This window comes from Xyrauchen texanus, chromosome 3 (genome assembly GCF_025860055.1).
Source record: "Xyrauchen texanus isolate HMW12.3.18 chromosome 3, RBS_HiC_50CHRs, whole genome shotgun sequence".
Classification (NCBI taxonomy): Eukaryota; Metazoa; Chordata; class Actinopteri; order Cypriniformes; family Catostomidae; genus Xyrauchen; species Xyrauchen texanus.
Genome location: NC_068278.1, coordinates 30,006,272 through 30,021,383, shown reverse-complemented (window position 1 = coordinate 30,021,383; position 15,112 = coordinate 30,006,272). Strand labels below are relative to the sequence as shown.

General features: G+C 37.3%; 1 protein-coding gene across 5 annotated transcripts in view; it reads right to left on the bottom strand.

Moving 5' to 3' along the window:
- The window catches only part of LOC127620346 (misshapen-like kinase 1), a 66,115-nt gene that overhangs the window by 40,037 nt on the left and 10,966 nt on the right, over positions 1-15,112 (bottom strand). For all 5 annotated transcript variants that reach the window (XM_052093559.1, XM_052093565.1, XM_052093572.1 and 2 more), the window contains exons 2-10: positions 13,258-13,323; positions 10,484-10,666; positions 10,174-10,284; positions 9,502-9,592; positions 6,345-6,475; positions 5,758-5,812; positions 3,392-3,470; positions 2,001-2,176; positions 735-804 (exon numbers count right to left, since the gene is read on the bottom strand). In XM_052093559.1, the coding sequence (XP_051949519.1) occupies positions 735-804; positions 2,001-2,176; positions 3,392-3,470; positions 5,758-5,812; positions 6,345-6,475; positions 9,502-9,592; positions 10,174-10,284; positions 10,484-10,666; positions 13,258-13,323 (962 nt within the window). The remainder of the gene's footprint in view (positions 1-734; positions 805-2,000; positions 2,177-3,391; positions 3,471-5,757; positions 5,813-6,344; positions 6,476-9,501; positions 9,593-10,173; positions 10,285-10,483; positions 10,667-13,257; positions 13,324-15,112) is intronic.

Here is a 15,112-nt window from a genome sequence, read left to right as displayed (position 1 = left end):
AAACGGTTCAGAAGAAACGGCTCATCTTTTAGAGCTATTGACTGATTTTCACAAATCAGAAGTCTCAAATGGAGTCACAGTCGATTGATTAAGTTGACACAGGTGCCAGCCCTTTGATGGTCCAAAAGTCACATTTAGGCAACAATCAAGTAATCCACACAACTACAGTCGATTAATGAATGTCGTCTAGATTTGTTTGTGTAAACAATAAGTAAATAATTAAAATATTATTATGCTGCCTAAATGTGACTTTTGGACCGTCAATGTGCTGGCACCCGTGTACTTCCATTATAAGAACATGACAGAGATCAATCATCTTCTAAAAATCTTCATGTGTGTTCTACTGAAGACAGACAGTCATACACATCTGGGATGGCATCAGGGTAAGAAAATAATGAGAGAATTATTCCTTTAAGCTGAGTGCGACTTCAGTGAGATTCTCTGGTCTTTGCAAATTAAACTGGGATAGGGGAAAGCATTTGAACAAATTACACACTTCACCATCAAGGGTCAACAAACCACCCAAATCTGTTTATACATGGCCTACAAAGATGCAACTTTGAAAAGATTATCAACTCAAATTTAAACTGCCATTCATACCATTTACTTCAGTAAATTCAGTTATTTAACAAAAAATGTCCATTATAATAATAATAATGCAATTTAAATCTTCTGGAAAATAACTTCTGCAGTGTTGTGTGGGGTTAATTAAACACAGATGCTGCTGTGTGTACCTGGACTCTCTCTCATCTCCTCTGTTCTCATCCTCTTCATCACTACCACTGTACTCATACTCTGTCTCCTCTGAGAGAAATCAAGAGAAAATGAGAAAGAGAGAGAGGGGGCAGAAAAATAATGAGAAAGGCTTTCGGCATTAATACTGTATAATATGTGGCTTGACACTCTTTATGCAGAATGGAGCACTTTAGTCTAAATCATCTGCACTCTTCTTTAACTGATAATGTAAGCACTCTAAAAAGACTGCTGCAGGCTGGATGCTTCCATTTTTAGCTGTTCCTCATCCTATTTATGCAGAAAGAAACATAATTCAAGCCCAGCTGTGCAGTTTAATAACACTACTGGGCACAGATCTGAGTAACTGTAAGAGACACGAATGATGCATAAGTGATACTTTTGTGGTCCAAGTCAAAGATGAGCTCTGATTGGACAGGAGTCTTAGTGACCTTACTGAACTAAGGCAGGCAGACAATCTATATTAACCATTCAGGCTCCACACGTCACCCAAAAATGAAAATTCTTTTATCATTTACTCACTCTCATGCCATCCCTAAATCTATATCTTCAGAAGTGATATGATAAGTGTGGGTGAGAAACAGATCAATATTTAATTCCTTTTTTACTGTAAATTTGCCCAGAAGGTGGCGATATGCAAAACAAAAATGCAAATCGCCTAAAACAAAAGAAGAAGAATGTTAATTTAAATATTAATCCATTTCTCACCCACTCTTATTATATCACTTCTGAAAATATGGATTTAACCACTTGAGGCGTATGGATTACTTTTATGCTCCCTTTATTTCCCTATGGAGCTTCAACATTTTGGTCACCATTCACTTGAGGACCAACAGAGCGGAGATATTCTTCTGAAAATCTTTGTGTTCAGCAGAAGATATAAAGTCATACACATCTGGGATGGCAAGCGTGTGAATAAATGATGAGAATTTTCCTTTTTGGGTGAACTATCCATTTAATACTACAAGTAGACGGATACATAGAAATTCTAATGTTCAGGAGTCTCAGCATCTATCCCGACTCTGAAAACAAAACTGATTCAATTACTGGATTAATTATTCAGCACTTATAACAGAAAATGTGGAACAGAAAGACTGACTGTGTCTGTGCCATCTATGATTGAAGCCAGAAAATAAAGTTTGAAACATGGGACCCTTGTTCTTGTATTTTGAGCACAATCATTTGTAAAGGTACAGTTCAACATGAAACAACACATCAGCACCGTGCATAAACACAATTGTACATACCCTTTTCACCACGTTTCTTGCGTGTGCGGTCGATGTGATCTTTGAGCTGGATGCGGACCTGTCTCTCTGTGGGCTGATCTCTGATGAACGAGTGCTTCAGTAGCTGTTCTGTGGAAGGTCGACTCGGATATGACTTTACCAGACAGCCCTCAATGAAGTCTATAAACTTTTTGGACCTGAAAAACATAGTAAAACAAACAGGAATGGGTGCAAGTTCTACAAGATAAATTGGATACCGTTTAGTTTGTTCCAGTAATTTGATTGGCCAAGTGGAGTTTCAAGAGTGCTGATATTTAGTATAACATCACTGGAACAATTTACTGTTTGTATCACTACATTTGCCTTCACATCGTTCCAGACAGAAGGCACATTTCTGCATTGCTCATTAACATGCAATAGTTGAACCAGTGTTGGCTTTGTTTTAAAGTATTTCCATTGGCGGACCAAAAATAGACAAAATAACTGGCCATATTGTCTCTACAATGTGTAAACTCAATATTAACTTCTTGATTAGAGAACTTTTGTACAGTATATAAACAATATCACGCTCACAATGTGCTGTTGTACTGTACTGAATGTGATATTGCTTAATTCTAGCTTACAATTTAATGTTTTGAACAAGAAGGAAAACAAAAACATAGCAGGTGATATCGAAAAGAATTACAAAAAACAGGCTGTTTTAAATAGGAGGGAGAATATCTTACACTTCATCACTATTAAGACAATGCAGTAAAATGAAAAAAATAAATAAAAGGCTGCCTTTTTGAAACCCAGCCGAACATATGCTCCATCTTCTATAACCAGCTGTTGAAGGGCCGGGCTTTCACCAGAGACCAAAATAACTCTTACTCTAAAACAAAGCATGCCAGCATATCACTGCTGGGAAAAAACAAGCATAAGAGGGTTTACTGGTTTAGTAAGTCTCATAGCCTGGCCAAGTATTTAGTTGGTTATCCAGCTGGTCTTCCAGCCTGACCAGCAAGTAAGTTCCAAAACTAATCTAAAACCAGCAAAACAGACAAGCCTAACCAGGCTGGGAGAACAGCTAACCCGCTTTTTTTCAGCAAAGATAACAACCACCACCACCTGAAAGAGATAATAAACTGTAAACGAGAAAAAGCTATAAAGCAAGCAAGCATTTCTTTATGCACTCTGATGAGCTATCTGTGCCAAGATGTAGGTGGGCGTGAGAGCAAACACTGTGACTCCAGTCTGATTAACATCTATAAAATGAGGATACCACAGACAAGAGAAGCTGACAGCTATATGGATAGGTGTGATGATACAGACGTATGCAGTGTGTGTATATGTAGAGGAGAGGAAAAAGGGAGGGAAGAATCAAGGGAAATATAGCTTGATCTTAAAATAACTGCTGAACAGAGCGTCCTCACCATTTCTTGGACTTGAGTTTAGGAGGAGGGTTCCGTGGGATAAGGAACAAGGCTCGCATGGGATGCATGTCGCACAATGCTGAGAGAGAGAACAGAAATCAAACAAGCTGATACAAGTCTTTTGCACTCACATGCTTAATTATCAGACTAACTGACTCAAGGTGACAACAATTCATGACCGCAGGCAGAACAATGTCTGAGCCTGTGATACACGCTGTCCGTGTGAGAGGGATAGTGTCTGTGTGTGTGAGGAAATATGACTAAGTGTTGTGCTGCATAAGTTACGACAATGGAGTATGGACCAACCTTTACCTCTGATTTTCTTATTCAGCTATGTGAATAAAAAAAATAAAAAATACAATAAAATAAATATAAAAATAAAAAAATCACAAAAGATAAAGTTGTTGTTTAAATTTATAATACATATTATGGCCATTGTCAGGGGGACACAACTTGGACTCTTGTCCCAGGCACTGTAATGAGGGGGGACCAACTAAGGTAGTCAATGGTATAGCCTGTAAATTGGGCCATACATACAACCATACAACATTATGCCCATTAATTACATGACAGCCCTGCTCTATATTATAATTAAAACTACGTCAAACAATGTTTACACATGTCATGACCACAGTTCAAGTTTCCTTATATTAAAAAGGAATATTTGGTGGCTGTGAAAATGGAAAAATTTAAATTCTGCCATAATTTCCTCACCCATGTCATGTTGTTCCAAACCAAGCTTTCTTTTTTATGTGGCACACAAAATTAGATATTTTAAAAAGAGAATATCACCGTTTCATCTTTTCAATACAAAGCTGGTTGATAGTGACTCACTTTAAAAGCTGAAAAAATAATCATCCAAAAGCATCATCGTAGTTCACGGTACTTGTGCTTCACGTTCCAAGACTTCTGAAGACATTCGCTAAGTTTTGGTGAGAATCAACCCGAAGCCTTTTTTCAGAGACAAATCTAGATGTCCATCATATGGGTTTGGAATGACATGAGGGTGAGATAAATTATGACTGAATTTAACTTTTGGGGGAACTATTTCTTTAAATGAGGATTAAACGGTTTTATATCCTATCCTAATATCCTTCAATTTGCACATCTGATCTGTGGGAAATATATTGCGCACAAATTATTATGTATCTTTAATTGAACTAAAATTGTAAGTATAATAGTACAAACTCAAATTGATTCTGCACCTTTTGATTATTCCCTTAAAAACACATGCTGTATCGAGTTGAGTCTGACAATATTAGCAAAAGAAATCCGTCGTTATTTAGAGATTTCCATTTTAGAAAAAAAAAAAAAAAAAACATATGTAACAATATAATGCTTTATTAAAAATTTCCAAACAAAACCTTCCACAATGTAAAGATAAAAATGCACTAAAATATCATCCATTCAAGTAACATATCCCGCTTTCCTACAGCAATCCTGAAGCTGCATTCATGATTCACATCAGAGTGTCAATGCCAGTGTCCGTGCCACTTTGAACTCCACAGGAAAAGCGGAGTGATAGTTAAGATTTGCCGTGCTTCAGTGACAATTAAAATGCGCTGAAAATACATGACTTCTATCACAAATCCCATCTAGGCTTGTTATGTACCTCAAATAACAGCGCTAAGAGATCCTTTCTCCATCATTTATCCCTGATAGGGATGCGCTGTTGTGGTGTGAGTGTCAGTGTAATGACTCCAAGCGGACAATATTACAAAGGTTCTGCACTATCAAAAGTGTTTATGCTGGCTTATGTTGTAGTAACGGTAATTGCGATTAAGAAAAATTAGCACGTTAAACTTTTTACATTAAATCACATGAGATTAATGTGTTAATTCTGACAGCTCTAGTTAAAATACTCACCATTTCAAAAGTATAGCCACAAGACAAACAATGTGTTAACATGATTTTAGTGTGATAAAATCTCTTACTAACCTTTTGTGTGTAAAGTTATAGCCAATTTTACAATTTGTTGTCATGATAAATGTCAACAAACTCTAAAACCCTAAAACTCTAAAACCCTAAAAAGATGACGATTTAAACAACTTTACAGCTCAAATAATACATGGGTTTTAAAATAAATTTATGAAAGCACTTAAATTAAATCATTTAAGATTCACATTTCTGCTTTCAAACCATTCACTCCTATTGTAAGTGCTTCACTGTAACTTCCACTTTTGTATTTATTTATTTTTAAAAGGAAGGATGAGTTAAAAAAAAAATTGTGGTAGTAAACATTATTTTACTTGAACTTAACTTGTAGTGAACTCAAAATATTCCTTTAAAGCTCGTATCTACACTCTAATGCAAGGTTGTATCTGTAGACACACAATTTATTTGTCATATATATAACTGTAACTTACGAGGTGCTCCTTCAGCCATCTCTATAGCGGTGATGCCCAGAGACCAGATATCACTCTGTTGTGAAATAAAAGGTCATCATTCAATTCATTCAAAGTCATAGGGGCTAACTGATGTCATAAAATAAAAGATATACAGAGTATGTGAAGTTAACTAAAACACACATACACAATGAATATTAAAAGGTACAGTGATTGTTCAATATGTCAGTGTTCCTTACAGATATCTCTATAGAAATACAATTTTCACAGACATATCTGTGACCCATGATTAATTTATTCAGCAACAGACAGTGTCAGATAATAGGAGAGTTACTGAGATAAAGTGAGTAGTATTAAGCTGATGTCAATATGTCAGCCATGAGGGGGAGGGGGGGCTCTTATGAGAGTCTTCACCACATCGGAGTGTATATGATTTGATAAATACAAGTACAATTACTTTCTTTAGAAGTAAAAACTTTTTGAGTGGAAAAATTTGCTTAGTGTACCTTTAAGACCAAGTAAAACAAAGAAATTCTACTACAAGCACTAATAAAACTTAACAAGTAATAACACTATCTCACACATTCATAGACAGAAGCTAATTTTACCCTGTAATCATAGGTGGAGTCTGGATTCTCATCACATGCAATGACCTCTGGAGCCATCCAGTACGGAGTGCCAATGAAAGTGTTCCTTCTGCCCACTGTACGATCCAACTGTGCGCTCACCCCAAAATCCACTGCAGAGAGAAAGAGACTTCATTTTTCAAGTCTCTTTTTATTCAATAAATCTTCTACAAAAAACAAAACATTTGTCCACAAAACCACAAAAAAGTATTATACAGAAAAATTTTGCAATATAAAACATTCAAACTCGCAGGCAGTCACAGATGAAATCTACACAACAAAAATCTGCAGATTTCCACAGAATTGCAACGTGTCATTCATATACAATTTAATTCAGAAGCTTATATACACCTTAGCCAAATACATTTAAACTCAATTATTCACAAGTCCTGACATTTAATCATAGAAAACATTCCCTGTCTTATGCCAGTTAGGATCAATACTTTATTTTAAGAATGTGAAATGTCAGAATAATAGTGGAGAGAATTATTTATTTCAGCTTTTATATCTTTCATCACATTCCCAGTGGGTCAGAAGTTTACATATAATTTGTTAGTATTTGGTAGCATTGCCTTTAAAATGTTTAATATGGGTCAAACCTTTTGGGTAGCTTTCCATAAACTTCTCACAACAAGTTGCTGGAATTTTGGCCCATTCCTCCAGACAGAACTGGTGTAACCGTGTCAGGTTTGTAGGCCTCCTTGCTCACACATGCTTTTTCAGTTCTGCCCACAAATTTTCTATCGGATTGAGGTCCGGGCTTTGTGATGGACACTCCAATACCTTGACTTTGTTGTCTTTAAGCCATTTTGCCACAACTTTGGAGGTATGCCTGTGGTCACTGTCCATTTATAAGACCCATTTGAAACTGAGCTTTAACTTCCTGTCTGATGTCTTGAGATGTTGCTTCAATATATCCACATAATTTTCCTTCCATTTATTTTGTGATGTGCACTGTCCCTCCAGCAAACCCCATACTTCATGGTTGAGATGGCGTTTTTCAGCTTGCAAGCCTCTTTTTCCTCTAAAAACATGGTGATTATGGCCAATCAGTTCAATTTTTGTTTCATCAGATGAAAGTATATTTGTCTGGCTTTTTATGGCAGTTTTGGAGCAGTGGCTTCTTCCTTGCTGAGTAGCCTTTAGGATATGTCGATATAGGAGTTGTTTCACAGTGGATATAGATACTTGTCTATCTGTTTCCTCCAGCATCTTCACAAGGTCCTTTGCTGTTGTTCTGGGATTGGCTTGCACTTTTGCACCAAAATATGTTCATCTCTAGGAGACAGAATGCGTCTCCTTCCTGAGTGGTTGGATGGCTGTGTGGACCCATGGTGTTTGTACTTGCGTACTATTGTTTGTACAGATGAACATGGTACCTTCATGCATTTGGAAATTGCTCCCAAGGATGAACCAGACTTTCAGAAGTCCAGTTTTTTTTCTGAGGTCTGAGTTTGAAGGTAGGTCTTAAAATACATCCACAGGTACACCACCAATTGACTCCAATTAGCCAATCAGAAGCTAACTGGTTATTTGCCTAAATGGTAAATGGTCTGCGCCTTTTTAACCTTAACGGTATTCAAAGCACTTTACACTGTGACACATTCACCCATTCAAACACACATTGATACACCAATGGCGGCAGAGTTGCCATGCAAGGCAACTTGGGGTTCTGTGTCTTGCCCCAGTGTCTTGCCCAAGGACACTTCGGCATGTGGAGTCATGTGGGCCGGGATTCGAACCACCAATCCTGCGATTAGTGGACGACCCGCTCTACCAACTGAGTTTCCACAGCTGCTTAATATAGTCAATTGACATCGTGAAACAATCTGTCTGTAAATAATTGTTGGAAAGATTACTCAAGTCATGCACAAAGTAGATGTCCTAAACAACTTGCCAAAACTATTGTGTGCAAATATGAAATCTGTGGATTGGTTAAAAAATGAGTTTTAATGACTTCAACCTAAGTGTATGTAAACTTCTGACTTCAACTGTAAGGTCTAGACACACTCCACAACCCTTGCATATTTGTTTATTAAATATTTTGGCTAATTTAATGATGCTTCTGGCTACCAATAAGAGCACTGTACTCTTAGTTCCATTTATCTATTACCATGTTTAAATCCCCTCTGCAGAATTCCACAGATTTGCCCTCAAAATCAGATAAACAATGCGAAAACATTTAGCCGCATCTCTGTCTGCTCATAGGGTACACATACACATTTATTGACTCCCAAGCATAGAGAAAGAGAGAGAGAACGATGTGTTTGAAATATTAAAACAACTCTGCATACAATTGGTCTTTGAAACCTGTTGTGCAGCTATGATGTTTATAAACACTCATCCAAATTCCTTCCTTCTCACATACACACATTTTAACTTCCACGATACATTCTCCCTCAGGTTGTGGTGTGGGAAGATATTTGTCACACTGTCAGGCCTATATTAATGAGCCTTGGTGCTTTGCTCTAGTTGTTCAAAACGGATGTTCTTTAATCAGACAGGATGTAGACTAGACAACACACACGCGCACACATAGCAATCAAATCCCATAGTATCAGACAGAGCAAATACAAAGTGAAACTATTACAAGAATGGTTTCAATCTAAATGTTTCACATTTTTCAGCTCATTTTTTAAAATTTGACTGTAGAAAATCGTTGCGGGTTTCCATCCACTATGTCATGCGCATTATCTTGAGGGATCCCATATCGTCTTGATGGAGCAGCTGAATGACCTCCTTTCTTCAGGAAGAGTATTATTTGCAGGATTGGGGCAATTGAACCTAATTTTATTGAATGCTGCCAGGAGACACCACAGAATAAGTGTAATATCTGATATAATGAGGGCTAAAATGGATGCGATGCCCATACTCTGGATACCAAAACTGTTCTTGTGGATTGTGAGGACCCACTTTAAAGACCAGCTGTGGGTTAAACACTTCCGAATAACTAATGCAAAACTCTAGAAAATCTACCTCCTTATAGTGCATTACATTTTATACGAATTTTGAGAGTTTACTCACATATCAAGCGTTTCCATTCAAGATTTCTTATATGCAATTTGAAAATGCACATAAAATTTGTTGTATGTAAACCCAGCTACAGACTTAAACCCATAAAACAGACTCGCCCACTCACCGAGTTTCACCTCAGCATTCTCTGTAAGCAGTACATTCTGTCCCTTGATGTCTCTGTGGATCACTTTATGAGTATGGAGGTGAGACAGACCCTGAGAGAATGAGGGGCAGACAGATTGTGTAAATTTACATATAATTATTTATAAAAGACATAAGTTGATGTTTACATGTACTGTATGCCTAAAGTGTTTCAGAATTGGGCTTAAAAATTAAATGTGTTTTAGAAGCTCATTTTTTGATTCCATAAGTTTCAATAACTGTATGATCTTTTATAAAAACACAGTTTTTAGATTTCTTATAGCAAGTCAGATTGATATTATAGCTGATTAACTTATTTTAAATAACCAAGTCATCTTAAGGACCCCTTGACGATGATGATATGAACACTCTAATGCATTACCCTCACAACGGTAAGTGAATTGTGCAAAGTGAATTAATTTAATACATCTTGTGCCTTGACATTAATGATATAAAAATAAACATTTGAAAGAACTGTACAGTGGAGCACTAATTAACTGGGAGCAATTTATGGAGCAAGGAATGTATAACGGAAAACTGAAAGTGGAATTGGAGCGGAGTGATTACAGAGTGCTTTGAGCAGCGAGGGGACAAATGCTGCCGCTCTATTCCACTCACATACTCTGTGTACAGCTGTTTCTAAAGTTTGTCTCACTCTCAGTATCTCTCTGCAGATATATGCAATCCAGTCTTCTTTCAATGAGTTTCCTTTTGTGTTCTTCACCAGGTCTGTTACTGAGCCGGCACCACAAAACTCCATCACCAACTACATACAAGCACACACAATGAGAAGAGAATATTTCTGAAACAGCATGATGATAAAGCACTTTTTATTTTTACCAAAATAACAGTTTCTTATGGCCTTTTAAATATCAAATTGTCATGCTAATTTATTTTCTGTTAATAACAATTGATTGTAATGCATGAGTTTTCCCTGCAGGTTATGATAGGGATCAGGCACAGACCCAGAGCTGGTCATCGTTTCCTGGTGGACTCTTCTTCACAAAGGCTCCGTAATAGGTGGCAATATTTCTATGGTGACTGTACTTCTTCAGCATGTTAATCTCAGCTTTAATCTCCTCCTCTTCTTCTTCAGTCACATCCATGACCTTTATGGCAGCCAGCTGACCTGTCTTTACGTGACGACCCTGAGAGAGAGAGAATTTCAAATGCAAGAAGTATAAATTAATATCTTAAATTTTTAATAGTCCTTATTCAGAGTAAAATGCATATTAAATATGATTCCAATAAAAACAAGACTGTGAGGAATTAAAGAATGATGAATTTGCAATGAATACTGATGAAAATCTTTCCAAAAAATGTCCAGCTGAGAAAAGTATTTGTCAAAGTTTTGTTGTACAAAACAGTACAACAGTTGTACACTCTCAGCCAGTTTTCATTCACATCAAATTACCCTTGCAAAAAAAATCTACTTTGCTGTAACATGGTACTGATGATCACCATATTCATGTACATTTACATGGTACATCAAGGACAAGGTACTCCAAAGAACACCATGGAATAACCATGGTACTTTCAGTTGTGTAAATATGATGTCCATGTTGTAAAAAGGTCTACTGCATGCCTTATTCTGATACTATACTGATCATTAGACACATTTCCACACTGGTCTTGGCCTATGACCAATATATAGAAGCCTATAAACTACATATTCATCACAAAACTAAAGATAAGCTGTATAAACTACACATGAGCTCCACACTACTACGAATAATCCTATAGTCTAATCATCACACAAAAAAAACTTTAATAAACCACACACACACATTATACACCAGTATATAAACTATATCCTCACTACTGCCTATAAACTAAACATCTGCCAAACAATACAGCCTGAAGTATAAAATTACACCCTTGACAAGCTTTAAAGAATGCATATGACATTCACTGCAGTAATTACAGAGCCCTGTAGGGTTAAAAATCAGTTAATGAGCCTGCAAATATAATGACTTATTACACACAAGTCTAAGAGAGCCATGTGGTTTCTTAAACTGTGAAATTCTTCTGTACTCATTCTGTACACCATCAATCATTTCTCACTCCAAGTTACCTCCCCTCGATCGTTCATTCATTCAATCATCCTTCCGGTCGAGACATCTTCATGTCAACAGTGTGTGTATTATTGGCAGGTCAGTGCACAGCTGCAGTGATCTGAGGGACTCCATGTGTTCTTGCACCTTGCTGAGAGTGCAGTGAAATTCTCACACAAGCCCTCACACGTGACATGCTATACTCCATCTAAAACTACACTCACCTAAAGGATTATTAGGAACACCTGTTCAATTTTTCATTAATGCAATTATCTTATCAACCAATCACATGGCAGTTGCTTCAATGCATTTAGGTGTGTGGTCCTGGTCAAGACAATCTCCTGAACTCCAAACTGAATGTCAGAATGGGAAAGAAAGGTGATTTAAGCAATTTTGAGCGTGGCATGGTTGTTGGTGCCAGACGGGCCGGTCTGAGTATTTCACAATCTGCTCAGTTACTGGGATTTTCACACACAACCATTTCTAGGGTTTACAAAGAATGGTGTGAAAAGGGAAAAACCTCCAGTATGCGGCAGTCCTGTGGGCGAAAATGCCTTGTTGATGCTAGAGGTCAGAGGAGAATGGGCCAACTGATTCAGAAGAGCAACTTTGCCTGAAATAACCACTCGTTACAACCGAGGTACGCAGCAAAGCATTTGTGAAGCCAAAACACGCACAACCTTTAGGCGGATGGGCTACAACAGCAGAAGACCCCACCGGGTACCACTCATCTCCACTACAAATAGGAGAAAGAGGCTACAATTTGCAAGAGCTCACCAAAATTGGACAGTTGAAGACTGGAAAAATGTTGCCTGGTCTGATGAGTCTCGATTTCTGTTGAGACATTCAGATGGTAGAGTCAGAATTTGGCGTAAACAGAATGAGAACATGGATCCATCATGCCTTGTTACCACTGTGCAGGCTGGTGGTGCTGGTGTAATGGTGTGGGGGATGTTTTCTTGGCACACTTTAGGCCCCTTAGTGCCAATTGGGCATCGTTTAAATGCCACGGCCTACCTGAGCATTGTTTCTGACCATGTCCATCCCTTTATGGCCACCATGTACCCATCCTCTGATGGCTACTTCCAGCAGGATAATGCACCATGTCACAAAGCTTGAATCATTTCAAATTGGTTTCTTGAACATGACAATGAGTTCACTGTACTAAAATGGCCCCCACGGTCACCAGATCTCAACCCAATAGAGCATCTTTGGGATGTAGTGGAACGGGAGCTTCGTGCCCTGGATGTGCATCCCACAAATCTCCATCAACTGCAAGATGCTATCCTATCAATATGGGCCAACATTTCTAAAGAATGCTTTCAGCACCTTGTTGAATCAATGCCACGTAGAATTAAGGCAGTTCTGAAGGCGAAAGGGGGTCAAACACAGTATTAGTATGGTGTTCCTAATAATCCTTTAGGTGAGTGTATTTTGAACAGCATTTTGCTAATTCTTTGATATGTATGCATCTTTTATGCTCACATATTTACCATTTGTACTTTTAAAAAATGTATATATTTGTGACAGCAGGATCATTTAAAATAAACCATAGTAAATGTATCCCCAAACAACGGCACACACATTGAGTTTTCTTTAGCATTCAATGAGTCATCTATTATTGCGTAGTAACATCAATCTAGTATTTACACCCAGCAAAATATTAGCAACCCTCTTTCACTCACCTTGTACACCTGTCCGTAAGTGCCATTGCCCACGACTTCCACCAGTTCGAAGATTCCTGCTGGATCCTGTCAGAGAGAAGAAAAAAATATAGTGTACCAAAAATATAAAATACAAGCAGAATTGGATTCAATTTAGAGCTAAATTTAGTTTGATGCAAAAAACATGAGGCTTATCGTCTCTATCAGGGAAAAGCGGTCTTTAAAAAAAAAAAAAAACACACATAAAAAAAAATTAAAACAGACAGAGCTGAAAGCTAAATCTTCACTCTCTTGCTCTGTTCCAAAACCTAGTGAGTTGTCAACAAAGACAGCATTTAAAGGCATGTTTCAGATTTAAAGTTTCAAAATGTAGGTCATTTAATTATGCTACCTCACAAGAGACCTCATTTTGTGTAAATAAAAAGGCAGCATTGCATGTAACCTTCATGATGAAGGTATTCCCAGAATTGGTTGTGACAAGCTCTATGACAAATAATAAATCCAATGCAAATTAACAGTATAATCGAGAATGCTTTGTTATCAAAGATAGATCTGGATAGGAAATATCTCATTTCCTAAAAACAAGCTTATTTTAGAGACTCAAGATTACATAAATGACTCTCTGCAGGCTCAGAGGTGCAATGACAGAACCATTAACTGCTCAGTTATTGAGCACAAGACAAAGCATCATGTTTTTACAAACACAATGGTTTAAAAAGAGAATCAATGCCAGAGTGTTATGTGTTAAACAGATCCATTATGCAACTCTTATGAAGCTTTATGTGCCTCTTACGTGTGGCTTCAACTGCGGAGTGCAGCCAAAAACAAGAATGAGAATAGGTTTAAAAACAGCCAGCACAGCTCTCAAAGAGACACACACACACACACACACACTTTGATTCAATATGGCCTCGGTACAGCTCTGTGGGTGGACAGGGCTAACGTTCTTCCTTGAGCGCGTGCGTGTGCGCACACATACACACACACACACACACACACAACAATCATCTCTCTCATCTGCCTCCAATAACTGAAATCTTTTTCTCTCTCACTCTATTCATCTCTCTTTTTCTCTCATCTTCTTTCTCTCTCAAAGAGATCTGGAGTTCTGAGCTGTAAGAGAGCAACACGCTCTCATGTGAAACTGAATGCAAATGAGAACAAACACAAACTCACAGTATTAAAAATAAGACCTTATCCCACAAAATAGCATATGACCTCATAATATCCAAACTAAGTATACAATAAAAACAGGATAATACAATTATTGACAAGATTGCAGTGGTCAAAGACTTTACATTGATTGAACATCAAGTGGCAACCCAACACAATACTAAAATTACTTATTGTAAAAAAAGTTAACAAAAATGTCTTTAAAATTCACATTTAATTGAAATTGTTTAGTTTATGAAAAGGACTTGTCAGACAACCTGTCCATGTTGGCATCTGCTTCTACAAAGTGAGTACCAAAATACTGTAGAGTTTGGGAATTATTTTCACTTCCCTTTTAAAAGCTGATAACCCCATTTATTTTGCTACATGATTATATAGTTAGATGACAGGTTAATAGGGAAATAAATAAATGAGAAAAAGATTAAGATGCTAAACTAATATTAAGGCTGTCCCTAAAGACAAAAGGAGGACAAATTAAGAAAGGATGAGTCACACATAATAACAAAAAGAATCAAGGTAATAAGAATATAAACAAAAGAGGAAGGCAGAGGCGGCAGAATTTTGTTTCAAAACGTTTCCCACTGCTTTTTCAGAGATTGTGAAACAGAGAAGAGGAAAGATGGAGAACAGAGGTATGGAGCAGCACCAGCAAGCTTCAAAATTAAAAACCCATGTTTTAACTTTAAAACAAGTCAGTGTTGTG